This window comes from Balearica regulorum, chromosome 3 (genome assembly GCF_011004875.1).
Source record: "Balearica regulorum gibbericeps isolate bBalReg1 chromosome 3, bBalReg1.pri, whole genome shotgun sequence".
NCBI lineage: Eukaryota > Metazoa > Chordata > Aves > Gruiformes > Gruidae > Balearica > Balearica regulorum.
In genome coordinates, this window is record NC_046186.1 from 69797325 (window position 1) to 69821301 (window position 23977).

Below are 23977 nucleotides of genomic sequence, written 5' to 3' on the forward strand. Positions count from 1 at the left end.
CAGCAGATCACATGTCCTGGGAGTCAAGCTTCTCCTTCACTAAAAGCAAACCAGAGCACACAGGCAAATTAGCTCTCAACCAGCTAGCTGAGGTACTGTCAGTGGTAAGGTTAGGGCCCCGGTGGTCTCAGCAGGCTTGGGTAGACTGCCCTGAAACCTTTTCCCATGTACTCTTGTTCTTTCTATAAAACATGGATGCTACATGAGGCAGGTGAACTTTTGTTTGCAGTACGGACATGCCCCCATTCTGTGGAGGGGAAGCTGTTTGCACTAGGAAGAAACACAGAAGGGTTGGGTTTGCAATGGAAACACAGAAACATCAGAAAGTGGATCCGAGCAGTTGACTTACTGAGTGCATTCAGGAACACCAGACTCCTTGGACAACTGCTCTTCGTTAGCATTTGGTTCCCTCTTTCAAGTACTGCTCTCTGTAGGCAGCTGCCTTGAAGAGAAGGGTTGAAAGAGGACAGTGTGTGATCGTGCCTGCTCCTTTAGCAGTTTTTTAGTTCTCATACTGAAACCCTGGAGAGAATCCTGCAGTACTCCTGCATAGGAAGAGGGCTGCTGGGGAAGATTGTCACCCATAATCCCAGGCTCCTGGCTCCTTGTGCTTGTTGTGACCGTGTTGTGTAGTGTTGGCTGGAAAGGGACAGAGGACTAAACGCCTCTGTCTTGTGGGCCTTTAGGATAACTCGGCTGGTTTTCCAAGTAGAGTTGAAATACAGTTTTGCAGGATGTGTTAACGATGGTTGTCATGGGGATTTAACTGAAAAGAAATATAAATATAAAATCAAAGGGTTGCAGGCTGTGATCTACTGTCACTATTTATCTTTGGGTTTTTTTTTTTTCCCCGTTCACTGCATTTAAATTGGTCCTCACTCCAACAGCTTTGCCAGGAGCTGTATAATTGCAGTCTTTTAAAACAGGAATCTCTCACCTTTGAGTTATAGTAGCTGATTACGCGGATGATAAAGTCATTGATGTCGGCTGATGGTGCCGAGAGCTTTGGGGACTTCTGCTCCAATATCTTACACAAATTATTCACAGTTCTATAGGTTGCCTCACTGGTGTACTTTGCAGACAGAAAAAAGACTAAAAAGGCTTGAGGATTGAACTGCTCCTCCAACATCCACAGGGTCTTATGCGGGCAGCGCTGAAACACTGTGATGAAGCCATGAGGAGTACCCTGAATTGCGGACTGGAGCCGTTCCACAATAACTAGATATTTTCACTTTACAGCACTATTTTAAAAAATCTTTCTGCACCATTACATTCACTTTAAATATTGAAAAAGATCTAGTAAATGATCTGCTAAATCTAAAGCCACAACATTTAGACAATGTATCAAGGCAAGCTAAAAAGGGCATTAGCCTCTTTCATTGGATTTATGCATTATGTTTCATAAATATGTTTGACTATTTTTTTTTTTTTTAGTGAAAAGCTTTTTCTGTGAAAAAGTGGTTACTTTCTTTTTGCCCCAAGCATTTGCAGAGACTATTGTTATTATTGATATTATTTTTCTACAAATGGGTATAGCAAAAACTGCAGATTTATGTGTTAGGCTAACCTGCATAAAAACCACAAGAGATAACAGCTTATTCTTTTAAACACCCTGATTAAATAAGAAACAGGTCAAGGTTCTTTTAACCTGAGTTTTTTAGGGCTATTTTACAGCATTGTAATAAAATCTGAAGGAAATTTGAGCGAAATGTGTGAGTTAAATAATAGCATGTTTAAAGTCACATTAAAGATAACATTTCAGAGAAAAGAAAACATTTAGGGCTTCTATACACTTTTAATGTTTTAAAATGTCATTTTTATTCCAAGAATGACTGAAAAGATGACTTCCACATGTTCTGTTCATAGTGTTTATTTGGAATTCTATTTGCTGACTGTAATAATGCTCATAAGGTTTTCCTCTTATGATTTTGTTTCCTTTTTTTCTGATAATTGTGGAACTACATACCTATCAAACCCCTGTTTTCTGTTATATAGATGGCACATCTGAGATGTGTACCAACAGTGCATAAAAATAAAAAAAAAATCACACCATTTTCCTCCGTCCTTTCACTCATACATAAAATGAAACATTAAACTTTTCTTATAAATGAACAAATGTGAAATCACAGACAGAATTAATATAAAATCTGAATGCATTGAGATAGAATGCATATGCGAGACCATAATCTTTTACCAACTGGAACATGCCAAATACCGCATAAGGAATCTGGAGATTTCTCTGTTGTAAAACTAGTAAATGTAAATTGTTGAAATCAAAGCCTACAGACCTATTTTCATTAGCAATTTAGAGAGTACTCCTCTAATTTAGTCATTGGATATGTCAGTGGTTCAAGTCCGAGTTCCATCTCCGCATAGGTGGGAGCACCCCAGGTGAGTGTCCCCACACTGGCTTACAGGGTCTTGATAATTCACTAGTCCAATACAAAATCCAAGTGCTCAAATATTTATATACATTGACAATAGAGACAGTGACTTATCTAATGGCATTTTATGGACTTAATTGCCTCATGAGCGCTTGTGCAGCAACCTAAGTGATTTACGGGCTGCAGTCTAGAGCAATGGCTACTGCACCAACAGATAAAACTGGCTGAGCTGTGATTGCATTCGTAACGTGTAAGGCCAACCCGCCCCAGCCCTGATCACCCACTCACCTACCTGATGACTTTACCTAGCTCAGGCCATGGATTTATTTGTGTGTGGGTGAGAAGGTATCTGGGTATATTCCTTCACACCAGGTCTTCTGGATCACTTTTTTTTTTTTTTTTTTTTTTTAAACTGGGTTTATTGATTCATACTTCAGAGAAACAACTGGCATTGTATATGTATCTCATCCAGCAATGTGTGTAATAATGGCTTTGGTACCTCATGAACTATTTTTTTGAGATTGGTCTCTGGTGTTCTTAGACTGGTCCTCAGAACCAAATAGGAATTTCAGTGTTCTTGCCACACTTGGTCCAGTAAGTGACCACTCTTTTTGGTACAGAAATGTAGGCTAGTACAGTCTCTATCTTTTGTATGATGCAGCCCATGAATAGAGCTCCTCCTTTATTTATCCCTACTCATTTTCTCATCCTTATATACTTGGTGTACAATGGATTTGGGATGGAAATACTAGCTTAAAGTCTAATTGATTGAAATACACATTAAAAAAACCCCAACTTTAAAAAAAACCTGTCACTTTTTTTTCTTTAGTTGATTGCTATTTTATCTCAATGATTTTAGTCTCACTAAATTCCAAACTGTGGAATGGAAACAAAAGTTCCCCAAGCCAGGGTCTAAACAAGTTTGTTGAAAGATACAAATATAATCAGAGAAATTTAAAAACCCACAATAGCAAATAAGCACTTTTTGGTACAAACTAAGTGAATTTGAAAAATCAAAGTTTTTTTCAGCCCAGATGCTGATAAACATCATTGTTTCTTCTGTACTGAAAGAAAATAACCAAAAACTCCCTCCGCTGCTGCTTTTTTTCTTTTTTTCTTTTTTCTTTTTTTTTTTTCTTTTTTTTTCTTTTTTTTTCTTTTTTTTTTTCCCCCCCCCCCCATCCTGGAGTGAGTGAAACCATTTACTCGTGAAACTTCTCATATGAATATGTAATACATGTAAAATGCAGGAATGATGGTTATGCTGTGATTTATTGTATACCAAAGAACAGATATGCAGAGGTGCAAAGAAGCCAACCAATGAAATATCCATTCTGTACCCATATTTCAGTTTTCAGAAACTCAGACTTCCAAGAATTAAATCTCAAAGACTTGTCTCGATGAACATCTTTTTATAGTCTCTTCATATTCGTGCATAATGTGCCTTGAGATGCTGTCAGTCATCTTCATTTATCCTCTGTCTTTGTAATTGTTGTGTGTATTTTACCTGCTTTAACTCAGTGTACGGTTTCAGAATTTTAATGTGCCCAGGGATAAGGACTGGGAGCAGCAAAAAAAAAAAAAAAAAAAAAGATTCAGGAATGAAGACTTTCTGTATTTTGTAAAGTACAGTTTTTCCTGACATTCTGTGCTACATACTTTTGTCTACATTATTGCTTCTCTTAGGAGAAGTCCTAGTCTTATTGCGGCTGATTGGTTGAACGTAGGTAGAAGTAGTAAAGGAAGATGTTTCAGCTGCAGGCAGCAAGAACAGGGGTTTGAGGCTAACTGGTAACTTCAGTTTTGCTGGAGCAAAACTCTGACACTCTCTGAGTCCAGCTGACCCAGAACAGAGATGCCAATGCTCAGTAAACCCTCTCCCATCCAGAAAGGGGTGACCACATATAAACAGTGGGCTGTAAATGTCCGCTTGGCTTTTGCTACGTCCTGTACCATGCCTGCAAATTTCTTGGGGGGAGTGATAGCTGGGTGGCCAAAGCCACCTGAGGCTACTTTGCAGTGTTTAACAACAGAGCTCAGCTGCATGGGACCATCCCCTTGCAGCCTTTCACCTCCTGGCGTGGAAGCAGCCCATATTGCCTCTGCCTTGCTCGTGTACAGGCGTATATAGGTGACCCTACGAAACGGTCCATGCTGCAATTACCCAGGGGAGACTCTCCTCCATCTCTACCTAGGATCATTTTGGGTCACTTTTGAATTCCCGTCACTATAGATGTGTATCTTTCAAATATACATAGATCATTATATGTGGTGCTGTTACACATCTGTGTAACATGCATCCATACTGTATAATGGAACAAATGCTCCTTTGAGATTGTGTCTGTCATCCAGACTTGAATGGATGATTCATTCTCTCTTATGTCATCCATCTCTTTTGAGAGGCCTCTGTTTTTAGAGCTGAGGTTCGGCTGTTTGATTTTTGGTGGTCTATGCACAAAGCATGGCTGGTATCTGTCAGAAGAAGTCGTGTGATCACTGATAGCTGCTTGGGTGAATGAATCAGGTTTCTCCACCTTCCCGATGTTTTTAGTTCTGGTTTAATCCAACCCTAAATTTTGGCCTTGATGATTTCAGACTCTGGACTAGACTTATGACTTGATGAATCTTAGATAAGGGTGCTCTGATACAAATGCTTTGAGGTGAGGAGGAGAGGGAATCTACTTCAGCACTATTTAGGAGTTGAGGATCCTTCCTCTTTCAGGTGCTTTGATATTTAGAAGTGTACAACAAAGCCTATGCTCACACTTCACCACTTGCACAGACAGGAATGGTGGCTTTCTAGCATCCAGGACTTGCACAAATAGTAGCTGGTATAGGAATATTTCTTATTCCCAAATATCAGCCAAAACGTCAGGTGTTAATCTGTCCCCATGGTGATGAGCATATATTTTCACACTATAAAAAGCTGTCAAAAACAAGCATTTGCATGTTAAATATCACTGAACATTGGAGTCTGGTAGTTTGCCAGTTGGTTGATGTGGTGATTTTTAAATTGCTTTTTTATTGCAGGCTGAAAAAGCAGAAGGATTCATCAGACTTCCAGACTTCAGTGTGGACCGAGCAATTGAATGCAAAAAAAAGCAGTAAGTTTATTTCTTACCCCCCAGTTTTGCATGATTTTTGCAATGTTGCAAGGAATCTCAGTAGTGCCTGACAATGAAGCTGTGGGGAGCTCTTCTGTGTTGTGTAAATAATGAGATATTAATTGAGCTACTGAAAGAAAACCATATTGCAAAAATATTTTTGAAAATTCTCTGCCAGATGTGTTCTGTTAAAACTACAAATAAAAAAGTAGATCAGTATGCCAAATGCTTTTTTTTTTTTTTTTTCCCTTCCTTTCTTCTTTGTTCACTGATTATGAGTAAGTCGTAGTCTATCTATCTCAGATACCTTCTCTTCGGTGGGGAGGTCAACAGTGGTGGAAGCAATGCTGCTTCCCTCCAAGTCAGGACTATTCTTTAGGCTGCCGTGGTGCAACTGAACTTGGGCTCTACTTGAAGCCTCTGTTTGTGCAGGGAACAAAAACTTGATTTAGCAGGGCACACATTTCAAAATATTCTCTCCAAACTCCATATGCAGCACTGACTTCCAGCTGCTTCTGAGTACACTTCAAAGGTTGGGAGGGGTGTTGCTGCTGTTCAAAGTTGTTAGAAAGCTCAGCATGGTTTTTATTCTGTGCCTCAAGAGGAAGCCGTTGTTCTTCTGTTTGGGTCTCATGCTGCGATTAGGTGTTCTTGAGATTAACTGTAGGCTTGACTCCTCCAAAGAAAGGGGACAGCTATTTTGAATATGGGGAGCTTCATTTTGTTTTCTCAGAGGAAAGGTTGAGTCACATAGTACAGAACCATGAGAAAATGTTGCCCTTCACTTCTGCAGCTGCTGCTTGTCAGTGACTGGGAGGAAAACATGTGCTCATCACTTATTTGGGATAGGGTAAGTTAGGAGAACTGTGAGAGGTAATGGGTGTCGCTGAGTCAGCTGGGTCCCAGTCAAAGAGTATGGGTTTCCGGGGACGGTCAGTCACCAAGTAAGGAACCACAGAGGGAAGCCACAGTCTCAGGATCGGAAACTATGTTTTAGGGAAAAAAAAAAAAAAAAATCTCTTAAAAGTCTTACTGGTGGATATTTAACTAAAGCATAGTCTGGGGCTGAGACCAACAGGTTAACTATTGTAGTCAGGGGACTACCTCCATTTTGTTTGTTTCAAAACTTCCACCTAGTTTCCTCTTTGGTGCCTCCTAAAACTTGTCTTGGAAAAGACAGTGAAGAGTCAGTCCATATTTACCTGCTGCATGCCGCTTGTGATTTTATTGTATCGCATGTCCCTTCCCTGAACCATGTTTCCCATGCTGTGGGGTCTTAGCTGGATTAACCACTCATGGAAGCGGTTTCATACCTGGGGTCACCCCTGGTGCTTTCTCTGAACCTTTTCAGGTTTACTTTGCTCTACAGAGCTGGAGGGGGAGCAAAACTACACACAGTATTCGAGATGTAGACGCGCAACAGAATTATGTAATGGAATAATGAAAGTCTTCATTTGATTCTTTATTCCTTCCTTTTTAGTTCCTGTAGTTTATACTCTCTGAATAATGTGTGGCCTAGGAAATGAGCTAAAAACAGACAAGAGTTTTAAGGAAAGAGCTATATGGATGGGTGAGCTGATCCGGCTTAACATAGCGCAGTGAATAAATATTTAAAATAATTCATTCAGCTATTATTTTTTCTTTCTTATGTAAACTAGTTTTCTTTATATCTCTTCTATTTTTCTTTTCTTAAAGTGCTATTAAGATCAGCCACCCACAGATCAAGACATTTTATTTTGCGGCAGAAAATGTTCTGGAAATGAACACGTAAGTAGGAGCGACTGGCCATGTTTCATCCTGTCTCACGCCTGAGAACACCCTTTGAATGTTTATTATCTCACTGTCAAGTGGTTGTTGACAAAGTTATTCGGGGAATTACTGAGTCTGTTTTGTTTTCTGGTCACTGTATAGAGGGAAACTACTATTATTTGTTCACTAATGACAGCTGAAATCAGAATCACATTCTTAGCCTGATTTCGATACTAATCTTCCCAACGTTCGCTGGTATAAATCCCTTTCTGTTAGAGAGGTGCAAAGATTCGATAGCAAGTTCATCACCTTGGGAGAAGTGAGGGAAGAAAGGAAAGAGAGGGAAAAGCTTAATATAGTTTTGTCCCAGAAGTGATCTAGGACTAGAATATAATAGTGTCTACTTTCAGAGTCAGTCAACAAGGAGGGCTAAAGGGATGGAAAGAGCTGTTTCTTTAACGTAGGTAAGCATTTACTTCAGTGCCAAACTACAGTGCAGTTAAACGATCCTCATGACAGATCAGAAATTTTCTTTCCACAAATGTCTGTAAAAACAATTAATTCATGCAATTTTTAATGCAAGAAGTAAAAATGGATATGAATACTGCCCTTTTAGAAACCACTAAGCTATCAGAAATAGATATTATTTGCTATTGATCCAGTTTTGGCTGATTTAGATACATCTCATATCTTCTTTTTTTTTTTTTTTTACTTCAGATTGCAGTATGTTCACAATGCTATTGCATTAAATGTCCAAATACTGGATACAAAGCAGTACAATTTAAATGGGAAGAAAGCTCCTATAATAGTCGGGTCAGGATTTTAATCATGGTTCTGCTGGTGATCTGAGTGAGATTCTTCATAGGGCATTGACTGTTCTTTCCTCTGTAAATAGGAGACCTCATACATTTTTACCACAACAGAAAAGGGCAGAGGTTGAGAAAACGTGTGTGATCTTCTAAAAGAGCTATAGATACAGAAATGTACGATACTACAGTAGTGTACATACATAGAGATATATATATAATCATAGAATCATAGAATGGTTTGGGTTGGAAGGGACTTCAAAGATCATCTAGCGCCAACCCCCCTGCCTCAGGCAGGGACACCCTCCACTAGACCAGGTTGCCCAAAGTCTCATCCAACCTGGCCTTGAACACATCTGTAGATGGAAAGAACACGTGGCCCTTTGCAATGTGGAGCAGCGCAGAACATACTGGTGTGGAGCTAACCATCCATTTCTGTATCCCTGCGTTTCCTACTGGAGCTGCTGAATGGAATAAGAATTTCTTGAGGCAGATGGGCTGAGGATGACTGAGAATGAGGGACTGCTGGACAGGAATATTTCTGTAGAGAGAATAACCTGGTTGAGAGAGAAGAGAGGAAAGGATGTAGGGAGGAGGAAAAGGAAAATTACAGCTAATGGAGGACATTAGTGAGTGCTAACAGTCAGTTTGGAGCCCAGCTGGAAATTCTCAGTGTCTTAATGACGCTTTTGAAATGTTTAGTCTCATGTGAGTGATTGAAATCTATGCAGGTGTCCCAGATCTTATGGCCCCGGAACGATATTCTTCAAACTCCACTTCTTGAGTAAATTTCATTTTGGCTTAAAGCTAGGTAGCCTAGTGTTAGAGCAGCTTGCACTATGCTGAACTAATACTAATTCTTCACTGTTGTAACTGATGATGTTTTCCTTGGCAAAGTATAAAATACATATAATACATAAAGTACACGCATACTCACACATATGTCAAAATAGACTAAAAGACATCTGTTCTCTTGGCTCCAGTCCCACAAATACATATGCATATGAGTGGTTCCACTGAACTCACTGGGGCATTTGTGTGTGTCAAGTTACTGGTGTGCGTAAATGCTCGATGGATCATGACCTTTTGTAACTCTTCATGCATATATATATTATATTGGCAGTGGATTTATTAATACAGTCATTTGCTTCATTAATTTAGCATATATTTGCTATTGTCATGCACAAATGTAAAGTAAATGCAGACTGGCTAGCCGCATGCATTTACCTGGCCGTCTGTCTGACCATCTACCTTTGCATGCAGTTACTAGCCGTCTGTCTGACCTTGTGGTTAATGAAGTCCTGGATTTTTTAGTAAACCTTTTCTTTTGTTAAGACTTTTTTATTTAAAAAAATAATTCTGTTATGATTAGCTGTTAGAAGAAAGTCAGTAATTCACTCTCATAGAAAGGACACTTTGTTTTCTTGAATTGTTATGTGGCTCTATTCATACTGCACTGTAAAAATCCTGTTACTTTGACACTGATCTTACTAGCAAATTTCCCATTGCTTCAGTAGAATCAAGATCAGACTCAATGTTTTTTCAGAGTTATGAATCTTAATTCATGCCCTTCATATGTTCCCTATTTAGGCCTTGAGTTTTAATCTGAAAGGCTTGAGTGGTTTTAGTTGTTAGTTTCTTAAAATCTGGATAGAGCTGAACGACCTACAAGCAAACACAATATACAGAAAGTATATCCAGGGATTGTTTCTAGCACTAGAAAAATGCAGCCACCTAGGAAGAGTAATGAAAAAAAACCTCCCTGTTAATAGCTTAAAGCAACACAGGAAGTGAGACTTACTAAAAACAAAAGTACACAGGGAGTTGAAGAAAGCAGTATATATGGTCAGAAAGTTTGGTTTTAAATGGCTTAGATTCTCAGTCTGTGCCGTGATAGCTTTGGCCAGGGCAGCTGACATCATCTTCTATGGCTCCTGTGCCTTTTGCTTCATCTCGGGTGAAGGAGAGAAGGACTAAGCCACTGACATTGTGTTATAGCACACATACTTTTCCTTCAGCTTCCATGAATGCAACTCCTTGGTCATCAGTAATGCTTTTTTCAGCATCAGGGAAAGAAGATGTCCCAGGCAACTCGTCCTGCTCACCACAGGGAATATTAGTATTCAGGTAACTGGTGCCTTTCTAGAAGACAATCTAAGAAATAGAAAGAAACTTTGACATTTAGTCTTCAGGTTAATGAAAATAGATGTGGTGAAGTAGAACACATCTGAAAGGGGCAGAAGTCTGTCTGCACAGCATGCAAGTATCCCTAACTCTGTTCCCTCTGTTTCAAACACAGGTGGCTAAGTAAGCTGGGGATGGCTGTAGACCCTCAGGAACCCAAAGGGAAGAATGAGGAAGGTATGCTCCCAAAGGTGGTTTCAGAGTGTAACAACATCACGTTCTTCACAGTTTTTGCTTGGCCAAATGTTTGTCAGCTTTTCTCTTTCTTTTAAATTGTCAACTTGCGTCCGTCTACTGACTGAGCTCAGAGAAACCCCACTGACACAACACAGAATAATCATAGAAAAAGAAACAACGGCGAGAAACGGTGCCACTGAGAAACACTCAGTGATCGTGTGAGAGGTGTGTAACTACTCTCTGGCAGTTTGCTAGCTTTGTATGCCTACCAAGTGTGAAGAGAAACAGCTGTGCTGCTCTGGGTTCTGAGCTGGTAAGGTATGTTACAGGAGTTGTGCTACAGCCTGGAAGCTTGCTAGCTTGGGAACATCTTGTGCAATGTAGACCCATCGCTAGTGTCTCCTCCATTCCTGGGGGTTTCAACAACAGCGATGTTCAGGGGGTGGTAGTGGTGTACTGAAGCCTACCATTTCCTTCAGAGCCAAGCCCAAGAGTTCATTGTGGAATGAGCAATTTTAAAAGTTCCCTAGTAATTTTGTTGTTGTCTTAATTTGCACACTGACCTAATAGAACATTTTGGTGGTAGGATACCTGCACTTGAATCACAAATCTGGGCAGAACACAAAGAAAGTCACCTGTCAGAGAGCTTGGAAAAGCTGCTGGTGAGGGGACACGTGATGGGAGCTGGTTTAGAATGAGAAGCGCTGTGGGTAGTATTATGTTAGCAAACCGGGGATGGGCTCTGACCTGAGGAATATGTACCATCTTCTGGGCTTTTGACCCTCCATTTTTAGAGTATTGGTACCCAGTGCCTTTTCTAGAACTGCTCAGGTTGTGACGGGTCTGTCATTATGAAGAAGAAACTGGTATTTGTAGTAGTATGAACACTTAGGTGATGCAGCTTGTATTGTCTAAGCACTGAAATGCTCCCTTTGGCATCCCTTCTGCTTTTCCAGAATAAGGTTGTGGTTTGAGTTCAGGCTTTGGACATGTAATTCCGTTATTGATTAGTCTGATCTGGCTCTGTTTACACTGTGGCTCCATTTATATTCTGCCATTAAAAGCAGCTTTGGGGCTGGTAAACGTAGATACCACCGATTTCTGGAGATTCAGCAGGTCTCATCAATTTCTTTGTTTTCAGTTCATGGTTTCTCTTTATTTCTTGTCAGGAAACTCATTAATTCCCATACCCCAAAATTCCTCCAAAATGCCTGTGTCCTCTTTGAACCCAATTTTGTATCAAACCAGTCAGAGATAATTAGGATAAAGGGCTATATTGAGTATTAGACTGCATAGCAAGAACTGCATGTTAATTGTACTTGGGAAAGAAGTGTCCAAATACGTTGTCCATGTTTTCACAAAGGAAGGGTTTGATGAAAGATGAGGATGGTCAAAATTCTACACATGAAAACAATTTTTTTAAAGCCTCAAAAAAATGTAGTATTAGTTGTGTTGTCTGAGTTGAGAATTATAAAACAGTCCAAAATGAGTCAGCCCACTAATCTTAATAAAAAAAAAAGATACAAAATGATCCATTCAATAACCTCTGCATCAGGTTATCCAATTACCCAGCACTAAACATAACATACCCAAGATTTCTTCATCTTTTAAAGCTGGTGGCCCATTTCCCCTTCAGAAAAAGGCACTCTGACTCTGGTGTCAAACACCTCCTTGTCTTTCCGTGCGTGTTTTGTCACAGGTGCTCCAGCAGCTGCCTTGAGCGTGGGTTCAGCACCCCACCGACGCGCCTGGGCGGACGTCCCCTTGCAGAGGCATTGCTGTGCTTCAGAAAAACGCTGTCGTTACCCACAGCCACTGCTGTTCCTGCTGACCTGGTTCTCCCCTCTGTATCACACACCATAACTCTTCAGGAGGGTCTTGGCTCTTGTTATGGCAGTTCTTGCATATTCATGTGCTTTCTATGCATTTTAATACACCCCCCCAACCCCATTTGCCTATTTAGAGTATCAGAAACAGCTGTTGATTCTTTTTCAGTTCTTCTGTGTGCCTAAAAGGGGAGCTGTAGAAACAATAAGGTCTTTACTAAGAGTTATTCAAGAAGGCATTAATAGAGCCTTAGAATTTGATATAGGCCTTATTGCAGCCGATCTCAGTCCTTTATGCTGAGATGTGCCAGCACATATTTCCAGTAAACAGACTAGCAGCTATGCTATTAAAAAACCCTATAGTTCTGCCAACAGTAGGGGGAGAAAAAAGTAATGAATCTCTAAGTTTCACTTCGTTAACATCTTAGAAACTTCCCTCTCATGTATAAAATTCTTCTCTCTTAAAACTTTGTTCCCCTCACATTGTGCTTATTAAAACCCCCAAATGACATGCACACACACACACAAAAAAAGTATGCAGGTATTAATTTAGTTAAAAAATGAGATAATCCCAGGTGATTTCCCAGAGATTGTGCTAACACACTGCTTTCTAGTGGTGTGAACCCATGAAGTCCAGCTCTTACAGAGTACTCCCAGAACGTAAAGCACCCTCGCCCACATGGGGAGAGAGCTGGAGGGTTTTGCTTCCAGCAGAGAGACCCAGCTGCCCTTGGACAGCACGAGCGGCTGCGTGCAGCGGGCAGAGGGAGAGGCAGTGCAGAGTGCCGGCTCCTCTGGGGACCACGGGGACAGCCTCTGCTCTCGTGGCACTCGGCGCTCGCTCACGTTGTCCTCATTAAGCTCTGGCTATGTCTTTGCAACCTTTCACGTCTCCAGCTCGGTCGGGTGGGGGTGAGCACTGTCACCTCTCACACGCAGTGCAGGGCAGGGTGCAAGCACTTGCTCGTGTGAAGGTTGGATGTGAAAGGCTGATGCGTGCTGGGAGATGTAGCAGAGGGAAGTGATCTTGTCCAGTGGTTACAGCCAGGCCCTGGGAATAGGAACCAGCAACATACTGCCTCCCCTTTTCTGTGTCTTATTTTATCAATGAATATCATTTCATTTAATCTACTTTTAAAAGACATCTGAGAAAATGCTTTCACCTGCTACACAGGTAGTTGAAATAATGAAAATAACAGCACAACTGCCTCTCTGCCACATGTCAAGAGATACTGAGGCTCTATCAGATTGTTTTTTATTAAAAAAAAAAATAAAAAATTGAATGGGATGTATAGTCCTACAGTACTGTGTTTACTTTTAGTACTAGGTGTGCACATGTACTGCCATGGTGCACGGCGTGCCTATGTGAGTTACTGTGTGCTGACAGAAGACTTTCATGAGGCTGCTCTATGGTTTCCAAAGCACCATGCGAGCAATCTGTTTTCTCCAAAATTGCAGCCAAAACACCAATGCCTGTTGCTAGCTCCAGGCAAACTCATTGGTTACAGAGATTAAGGGACAGTATCTGCTACTTGCAGCAGGTCTCCCTGACTTATGCTACAAATGGTGCAGCCTTTCTTTTAAAGGCTGCAAAGAGATGGGAAAAAAACCCCAAACCTATTTATGAACCTATCTAGAGCAGTGCCACCTAGTGTTTCCTGCGATAGCAACTTAGCAACGTTTTTCACTTGAGAAAAAAAAAAAAAAAGGTAGCGTAGCATTACCACAAGTGGGTTAATTTTCGCCCTAGAAGACACTGACTTGTTACAGTGTGGTCCTCAGCCCAGAACATCCTACTTAGGGATCTTTGGTTACCACAGTGCTGGGAGGAATAAATGAGTGTCGGTCTAACACTTTGTTTTTGCTCATTTTCCATGCCTGCCTCAGAGTGTTACAGTGAAAGTGAACACGATGATCCAGAAATAACAGACACGCCACCTCCCCCCTACAAAGTCCAGCCATCACCTCCTCCTCCTTCGGTAAGTGTTACAGTAATTAGCTTGTTTCTTGTTGCTAGCCAGTTGGAATAAAACTTAATCTTGAGGTAGTGGACCTTTGAGAAATAACCTGAACCAGTGGCTAGAAATGTTGACCCTGTGTGCCTGTGAAATGAGGATGCACTGACTGCATCATGGCAGAGCACGCAGTTATTGCAGCCTGTGCTGCTGGGAGCCTCACACTGTAAAAGAACAGCTCCTTCAGATGGAAGCATATTTATCTTGCTGGAGAAAGGAAAGTGTCACGCTACCTCATACGCACGCTGTGTCTTTTCTTTACAAGGTTTTTATCACACTACCGTAACCTAGTTTGTCATGCTATTCTTTTATTTTTAATCAGTCCCAAATCTTCTTTCTTTTTGTGACCCCGGTAGCATCATCCAACAGATTTGGATTTATTTATTTGAGTGAGCTGTTCTTAAGACTGCTGAATTTGAAGCTGCTTTTGTGGCAGTGAAGTGAAAGGAAAGAGGCCTCTTCTTACAGTGATAAAGTCGGTTCTTTTCCTCTACCCCTCAAAAATAGACTATAAAAAAGAAAACAGGCATCCTCCCAAAATCTATGCTATTTTTCTCTCTTGCTGTAGAGCATTTGCCCAGAATATTCCTTCCTGCCTCACTTCATTTCATAAATTAGAATAAGCACTATGCACCCTTATGTGTCTAATCAAATTGACTTGCCTAATTATTAGCCACTTATCTCCCTGTTAATCTTGTTTCTAGATTATTGCTTTCCCCAGTGATCTCATCTCCCCTTACCTGTGCTTTAAGATATGAGATTTAACTAATTCTATGTTTAGAAATGAGTAAGCTGGTTTGGGATGGTAATGCAGCTGAAATAAGGAAACCTGAGTTCAAGCCTTTCCCTTCCCCATCTGAAAGTCATCATTGAGGGGTATGCAGTGATATACTTAGTTCTAAATCATCTCATGGAAGTGTCTGCTGCCTCCTTGGTGTGGTACAGGTTCCCGTATGGCATGCTGAAATGACGTCCAGTAGCTGGTGTGGGCACAGAGGCAGCAAAGCTGGAACAAATTTGAAGTGTACAGATGAGCTGGAGAAGCTTGCGTGGTCACAGGCAATAACGAAAGGAGATGTCATGCACAGAGTTGCCTGTCTGGCAATCTTTAATTAGCTCGCATAAAGCTGGGAGCGTATGTCACACTGTCACTCACTTGCCCCCTTCTGTTTCAGTCAGATAAGTCAGTCTTCACTTCCTCTCCTGAAACAGTTGTGTAACGTTAATCACTGTAAACCGATCCACCTGGCACGTGGGGGGTGCGTGGTGTTCACTGCTGTGTAAAACGTGATTCTTTATTGCCTGTAGTAACTGGAAGTTAAATGTGGCCCAGTGGCTATAAATATCGGAGAAAATAGGAACCTTGGCAATGTATCTCTAAGAGTTATACTGGGCCAATAATAAAGCGTCTTGAATTTTATACCTCAATGGCTTGCCTTTAAGAGGCTGTAGATGTCTATTCCCTCTGCTCACCTCTGAGTGAATGCCTGAATTTTTCCAGATGATGAGTTTTAAACAGGTGCTGGTTTTTAGTTTTCTGTTTTTCTGGCTTCCTGCTGCCTGTCAATCTGTTGCTGCAGAGGCGATCTCCGGTTGTCTCCTTCCCATATGCTCTTCTTGAGTGCTGGCCTCCATGTTTTAGCAGGGGACGCATGGGAGGCAGGCAGTGGTGCAGGTGCCGAGGGGTCCTGCCTCCTCAGCCTTTCCCTTAAAGGTTAGCTTCCCTCCAGCCTTTACCTCTCTCAGCTGATTTCGCTTCTCCTCATCCCCAGCTTAAAATCCCTTTCCCCATGATAGTGGTTAGTGTCTCCTGAGCAAAATTGTCGTCTTTTCACCCCAGAAGTGGCCACTGGAATAAGCTGCAGCTGCCATGGGTCTACCCTATGCTCAGCTTGCTTACATGGTGGGTAGGAACAGTTAGGTACCAACGCAGCTATGTTTGACTGCAAGTCAGAGTCTTCTTTCAAATACCTGATTTAATGCCCCATTCCCTTCTGGACAAGTACTGAAGCAAGAAAACCACTGGAAGGATTGGGAAAGGACAGCTTCTATTGGAAGGTCAATTCTAGGAGTGGAGTTCTTGGTTGTCTCAGGGAAGGCTGGTTACATATTGCTTGCTGCCTGTTTATTCACTGTGGAGTTTTTGAACCGTGTGCGGTCCCAAACATGTCATGGATTTGGGTTGATACTCCCTGGGTACACCACTTTTGGAAGGCCTGCTTGAATCTTTTCAGATTGCTACTGGCAGAGACACTTATACTCGAAACCCAGCCCAGGGTCAAGAGTACCACAGGCATTGACTGGGGTTCATTTCTTTTTATTATTTTTATCTCTTTTTTTTTTTAAAGTTGCTTTTCTTCCTCCCGAGTGCCAAAGGGATTTTGCAAAATAGGGATTAGGAGCTATGGACATTTTGGAAAATCAAAACAATGCTGTCATAAGCAGAAAGGCCTCCAAACTTCTTGAGATCAACTCCAGACAGAAAACTATTAGTCTGGAAACTAATAGCCACCCAGGTGCAGGCTCTGTTACGTGGTAAGGCAGCAAACATTTTGTTGTACTTCTAGCACAAAGTTTTCACTTGCTGTTCTGTTTTCTGCTGACCCAAACTATTCTGAAACTTGAAAAAGAAAAAAGTAGTCATTATGACCTTTCTAAGTTTATGCATGCTTTTGAGTACTGTGGAAGAAAAAAGCAAGTGAGGAACTAGTAAATTTTAACATCTGTAGGACAAAAGTTAAACTGACCACATGCATTAATTTCTCCACATGTGAATGGATTTACAGTTGAAAACCCAGGAGCTATGTTGAGACAATAGATTGCAGCAGTCCCAAAAGAGCCGTTGAGGTGTTTCACGGTGATAATTTTTCTCTTAAAAATGCCTAGAGACTCATTGATCTCCAGTGGAATCCTTATGATCTGCTAGCTCAAGCATCTGCTTTTTAAAATGCCCCCAAATGGAGATTTATGATTATATGGATGATTGCAAAACTTCCAAAGGAACCACTCAAGTAAGGTAAACAGTTGTCATACCAAAGAAAAAAAACCCCAAACCCATAACACATATGTAAGGAAAAAGAAACACATTCTGTCAGTCATTTTTATTCTCAACACATTTTTTTATTTAACACACAATGAAAATGAAAACAAAAATATATTCCACTCAGTGAGCCACAGTTTTTATTTCAATGGCACTTTCTTTTGCATGGGCAAATGCCAGAAAAATAGAGGTAAGAGCTAACATCTTCCTTTCCTGTCTTCGAACAATTGAAATTAGACCATTCACACAACCTGAGCAAGAGCTTGTACTGTTCAGTTGTTCTGCTAGGCTGTACAAATTCTTCAACAATTTGTCTTTGTGATAGGAACTCAGATGAAATGGTTCAGGTCACCTGTGTTCCCAAGAGCATTTTTCTTACTCATACATGTAGCTTATGACAGCATCTCCTTGTCCTTTGATTTAGGATAGTTTGTGAAGGTTTCCTTTTTAAAAACAAAAATGCACCTGAAAAACAATGTTCTACTTCTTGTAATAGGAATATAAATTATGTCTGATCCCACAGTGTTTGGGACAGTCTTGGAGGAATGGCTTCGAAAATTTACAAAAGTGATTTTCTTTTTACAAAAGTGCTACAAACAAATGGTGACAGACAATCTGATATTGATCCTCATCTCCTGAGTTGATTAGTAGCTACGTGTTATAGCTAGGCAGAGGAAGGCAGATCTACTTTGCTTTATAATGTAAAAAGGAAGTAGTATATATTACAGCAACACTGAATTGCAGAAGTCTATATATTATAATCTAAAAAAAATTGTCATTCTTGGTTTGATTTATATGAATACATCTTATTTCTAGCTTACCAGGTTATAAATAAATATTCCAGGCTAGTCCCTTCATTGTGTTTGCAGCTTGTCCGGGTTTCCCTAGCAACACCTTCTCAGTAATTTTCAGTACTTCCAGTCTATTTATCATCTGTTTTAATCCTTACACAGATCTATTCAACATATGCATTGAGAACATAAACTTGCCAGAATTGTGGTCCATCGAGTCTGGTATTCTGATTCTGGCATTGGCCAGTAGCAGATGATTTGCAGAAGGAGGAAATTCCTGCAGTAGCAGATACAAGAAATCTGGCTTTCATATCATGATGATCTCATCATGATTTCTGATAATTTCTGCTAAAAGCTTCACTATAAGGCTTTGTCTCCCCTTGTCTTCCATTACTTTATTACTGTCAATTAATCCTCTTCTGCGTATTTGTACGTGTATTTATGTGATTGTGTATGTGTTACTTGTGTATTTGACTCTCCTGGCTCATGTTTTCAGCGGTGTTTGGTGGCTAAGAGGCAGACTAAGGTGAGTTGCTTTTGGTGACCAGATAATAGTACAACTCAGCCAATGTAAATGCCTACTGTCGACAAAGACCTGGGCATCTATTTGCTTGTCTGGGAAGCTAAATACTTTTCAAAACTTTGTTCTTTCTCTCAGCCTTTCTTTACATTGAATTGTGCATCTATCATACCCTCTCTCATTCAACTCTTAGGTCCTAATGATGACTGTTAGATGTCTCTGAGACTTCTCTGGTTGTATGTGCTCTTGTTGAGGTAGGGTGACAAGTATGGTGTGGAGGGCCCTAGGATGTCTTAATGATTTCTGATGTGTTTCTAGTGAAGTTTGGGTCCCTTTCCAGATTCATGTGCTGGAGGATGAATCTTGGCAGGTGAATAAGCAGCACAAATCTTGTGCCATTCCCCTTTTCCTGCCGCCTTCTTGTGGCGCTCTGTTTTTTCTTTCCACCATTAACTTGCCATCATATTACTCATCAGCCTTCTTGCCTTGGTGAATGATTAGTCCCTTGAATGGACCAAGTAAAAAGGCTTTGTGTGCTGAGAAGGTCAAGGTACTTCAGTGCTTGGGCCCATTTCTGTCTATCCATAGTTACGGCATTGGTGGATTTGTTGAATGCTTCAAGACAATTTAATGTTCATGTTAATTTGGAATTTCTCTTCTGCACCCTTGATCAGTCCAATAAAGTGAAGACAAAGTAAAGAATGAACTTGAGTGTGAGACCTAGCATGAAGGCTACCTTCAAGACAGTATTTTTCCTTGGTCTTTTGTTTCTAGGCATTGTCAGGTTTTTATCTCTTTTACGTCTGGCTTCCTTGTGGCTTAGTTTCTGAAGTTACTGCTCTGTAGGATATTTGCTGCCATATCTCAGAGTTGTTTGGATGGATAATTAATCAGATTACATCAGTTTTTGGTCAGTTAGCATTTCAGCTGCATATCTATAACCTGTAGAACCTAGGAACAGGAATAACTTGGAAATAATTTTTCTTTTTTCTCCCCCCCTCCCACTCCCGCCGTTTTTCTGGAAAGCAGGATCAGCAGAAGTCTTCTTTCACCTCGACTCTGTCAAGTGAAGCATCTTGTTCTCTCTCCTCTCCTGAAAGCACTTTCAACTCCCAAGAGTCATCTTCTTCCTTGACGTCCAAAGTGGTTTATTCTGAGAGGCAGTCCTGGCTTGACCTAGTTAACAGCTCTGCCACAGAAGAGGGTGATCAGCCTTTAACTTTCTGCGTACAGATTCACTCTGATGAGCTGCCAGAAGTAGACTGTGGAGAAGCGGCAGAAAGCCAGGAGGTCCAGCTTTCCAAACCCAGTGGTGGATCCCAAAACTCTTTTTTAGGTCCGGATACCCATTGTCTAGCTGTGCCAGATGCAACAGGACAGAGATCACTAGCCAAAGGTGAGCTAATGAAAAAGGAGATTTTTCTCTGCGGAGCCATACAGTGTGGGAGTTCAGGGATTTTCCTCAACTTCCTTTCCCCTTCCTTCCTTTATGTTCTTCACTGAAGAGTTTTCCAGTGGCACATCATTTATAACAAATATTTGGTTTATTGTGCATTAAATATATAACCTAGTATCTAATTGGTAAGTACCTCTACAGCTTTTTTCAAGTTTTACCTATATGTTAAGATCGTAGTCTCTGTATAAAATCCTAACATAAATATATTTTTATTAGCTGTCTTTATTTCAATACAGCTGTCTTTTATTGGTTAGGATTGAATCAAAATTATGTCACAGAACTGACACCTTAAGCAAAATTGCATATGTAGGAAGTGGTGAACATGGGGTTAGGTTAATCCAATTTTAAAACTAAAAGCAGTTGTGTTTACTTCCAGTACGTATTCCCTATTTGTTTCATTGAAGTTCATTGTAATCAAGGGTAAACAACTGCAATCCTGAATCAGAAAGTCCATTAAGACTGGATTTTGTTTAAGCAAATGAGGATCTGTATAGGTATCCTCCTACTGAAATGTACTGCTAAATTAAAAAGGTGGCATAGTTGCACAATTTGGTCATTGTTACTGTTAATAATTCTCCTGCCATAGCGAGGCAATGTGTCTTGCCTTTTGAGCAAAGCTCCTTCTTCCTATATGAGAAGCAGTTGAAGCATAAGAGGCGTTTCTGGCATACAGAATGCTGAAATGAGAAGACACTCAGCATGCTGCCTAGAGAGGTAATACATAAGGAAGTGATGATGTTCTTATGCATCACGTCTACCCATGATTCCAAATCCTTGTAAAGATTTGAAGCGAGTACTTTGTTGCTGAAAGAGCAGTGTTGTCTCAGTAAAATGCAAAACAAAGGTGCAACCAAAAGCTTAGGCTGAAGGTAATGCAAAGGTGGGAAAAACCAGCACTGGCCTCGTTGGGAACTTAGGGTACTTCTCTGTAGGTAAACTTGGCACTGATTGAAAAATGGTAGTATAAGGCGCATTAGTTGTTATATTGTCAGTCTCCCAGTTGTTTTACAAATACCAACAGTTAGCACCCCTTTAGTTTGTCATATGTTTTTCTGATTTTACAAAAAAAAAAAAAAAAAAAAAAAGGAAATTGAGTGAAGTACAGATTTTAGCAAAAGTGAAAATTAATTCAGAGTGGTTTGCGCTCAGTGTCATTCTCCATCTTCTAAGCTGCTCTTCTAGAGACTTCCGCAGCAATGAAAATCCGTAAGAATTAAAACCGAGAGCAAGCATATGTACTATTGCTATGTGGCAGGAAAGAGTGGATGTTTTGAGAGAGTTACTGTGGAATCTAACTCCCATGAGCTCTGGCTTTGCAACTAGTGCCAGCTGGGGCTGGCAGAAATGAGGTACCTAATGACAATGTCACAAAGACATAGTAAATGCATTGTCTTCTGTAATTTCACCTTCTGGGTTAAATTTGACTTAGTAGTGCCTTTGGGAAACATTATTAGGTACATTCAGGTGGGTTGTTGGAGTGTAGGTCATATATGGCATGGTGGCTTATAGATCCTGTTGAGCAAGATTCAGTGGTCGCTTTTCAGAAATCTAAACTTCTGGTTTTATGTTACTCTGGTATTGTCAGCAATCCTGCAATAATGCTTAGGTTAATGCTTTCCATCGTAACTGTAAGGGTGACAAGTACTTTTATGGATGGTTATAGAATTAGCATGACAGATTCATGATCATTTAAAGCATAGTTTGATAGGCTCAATAATGCTAATCAACAAAAATAGGATTAAAATGTAAATCAATATACCACATTTTGGTATATTCTTGCCATTTGCAAAGTGGTTTAATTTTCCCAGAAGTATTCCTGGGGAAATGAATTCTTCTGTTCATCACTGCTTAGCTGATGGCCAACCTTGATCACAGAACACTTCCATCCTAACCACACTGGTGATCTCTGATGGAATTCCAGAAATAGATCACTTCGATGACACAGTCTCTATGGAAACCGAACAACCTCACTAGTTATTGTCTGCATCATAACCCATTGTTGAGCAAGTAAGACATAGGCCATACACACATTTTTCTTTCCTTTATCAGTCTGCATAGTATAGGCAGAGGATGGAGAGTGTTGGCGTGTGGGGCCCTCCCCTGCAATGGCCACTGGGAAAAAAAAAAGAAAAGACATAATTTGCAAGGAGATTAGTTAAGTGACTTCAATTTGAGAATGAAGTAGAAAAAAAGGATTAACGTAAAATAGCAATTCAGTTCCAAATGAAAGTTATCACAAAGGATGCAATTCTGATTCTGTGGCTTATCCCCCAAGAATTTCCCCCTCCAGCTGGTTGATAAGGATGTGCACAAATACTGTGAGATGAATTCAAATTGTGGGGTAAAATCTAGCTGCAAAACCTCATGATTTACAATAACTAGAAAGAACACCCTTGTTATCTGACGTGAAACAAGAATGCATACCTCAGTGCAGTCCATATTATTTGCTTTACAACACTCCTGAATAGTGCATTTCTGACAGCTTGTCATGTTTCAGAGTAATGAGACTGCGTCTGGGAGGAGACAGGTCTGTCTTGCATTGGCATCTGTCCTGAAAGCGCATGTCCCGTGTGCGTAAAGCTGGCTCAGCTGTTATCAGAACAGCTATGTGGTTTTTGAACCCACTCCCCGTAGAGCCTTTGTGTGTGTCCATGCTCTCTCCTTTTCCTTGTGAGGATAGGAAAAACCTGTCACACACTCTGCTTTGTGGCCACATTCTGCTTAGTAAAAACCCATGAGGAATTTTTGGTTGTAGCTGATAGCAGCCTAGAGCTGAGGTGAAAGCTTTCAAGAACTGAAGAGCACTTTTGTTGGCAGAAGTCAGAAATGGAGGCCAATGTGAGAAAAGTTGGTATCTAGAAGGAAGAAAGAGTAGCTGTGGCTTTGTGGGAAGAGCTTATCATGAAAATATGAAAATAGCGACAGAACATCAGCGATGAGTTAAACAATGAAAGAAAAGTTTCTCAGAGATAAATGGATGAATGTAAGAGAAACTACAGATTCCACTAAATGATCATGGATTATTTTTTTTGATGAAAAATATTGAAATCTGCTAAGCAACTGTGTCTGGTGCAAGGAGCTGTACCATATGATATTTTTAATGACCTTTCCAGCAACTCTTAGCGGTGTTATGACCATTCTCAGCGTTAATCCTCAGTGCCAATTACTGGGGAGAGGTTACATACCAGAGAGTAATACAAAAGTACAAAAAAGGAGAGTTTAATAGTTTTCTCTTTTGAAAGGCGATCAGCATTATGTTTCTATTTACTTTGCTGGAATATCTAATAGTTCCGTGTTGCAGCTTGCTACATGCACAGTGACAAAGGATTCAAAGCTGCCTGTGACACGAAGAAACTGAAAGGTAAACAAGAAACGGTTTAGAGTATAAACAGCTATCTGACTACGTGCTCCATATCCAGAAGCTGGCCTTGCCCTGTCCGGGCTGGCTAGACATGCTCTGCAGCCAGACTCCATCCTTTGTATTTCTTCTGGCAACCACTGGAACAAAAAATATCTGACTATGACCCACCACCGCCCCCATCAAAACCTATGATAACAAAAGGAAGCCGGAGAAACTGAGAGGTTACTATAAGAGAACAGGAATGTGTGTTTGTATTTATTTAGGGTTCTTCTACTATTGCAATAACATCCTTCTTCCTTGCATTTTCTGAGGGTTTTATGATCATGCAAAGTTCATGCATCTTGGCAAGGAATTCTTATGGTACCACTTCTGGTTTATTTATTTTACCTTGGCTCCCAGTAGCTGGCAGAAGATCTGGTGTGTGCCAATATTTTGAAAAACCTGGAAAGCTTTTCAAATACCACTTGAGTTTTATCTGGGTTGGTTTTGTGGGAAGGAGTTGGTTAAATAGGAGCTGGATGCATTCAATTCCTTCTTTTCTCAGAACTTACATCCTCTTCCCCT

The 23977-nt window shown here is 40.6% G+C and overlaps 1 protein-coding gene across 3 annotated transcripts in view; it reads left to right on the forward strand.

Moving 5' to 3' along the window:
* IPCEF1 (interaction protein for cytohesin exchange factors 1) overlaps positions 1 to 23977 on the forward strand; it is a 62983-nt gene that overhangs the window by 26126 nt on the left and 12880 nt on the right. For all 3 annotated transcript variants that reach the window (XM_010303311.2, XM_075748376.1, XM_075748377.1), the window contains 5 exons: positions 5415 to 5488; positions 7184 to 7255; positions 10343 to 10404; positions 14118 to 14209; positions 19626 to 19992. In XM_010303311.2, coding sequence (XP_010301613.1) covers positions 5415 to 5488; positions 7184 to 7255; positions 10343 to 10404; positions 14118 to 14209; positions 19626 to 19992 — 667 coding nt within the window. The remainder of the gene's footprint in view (positions 1 to 5414; positions 5489 to 7183; positions 7256 to 10342; positions 10405 to 14117; positions 14210 to 19625; positions 19993 to 23977) is intronic.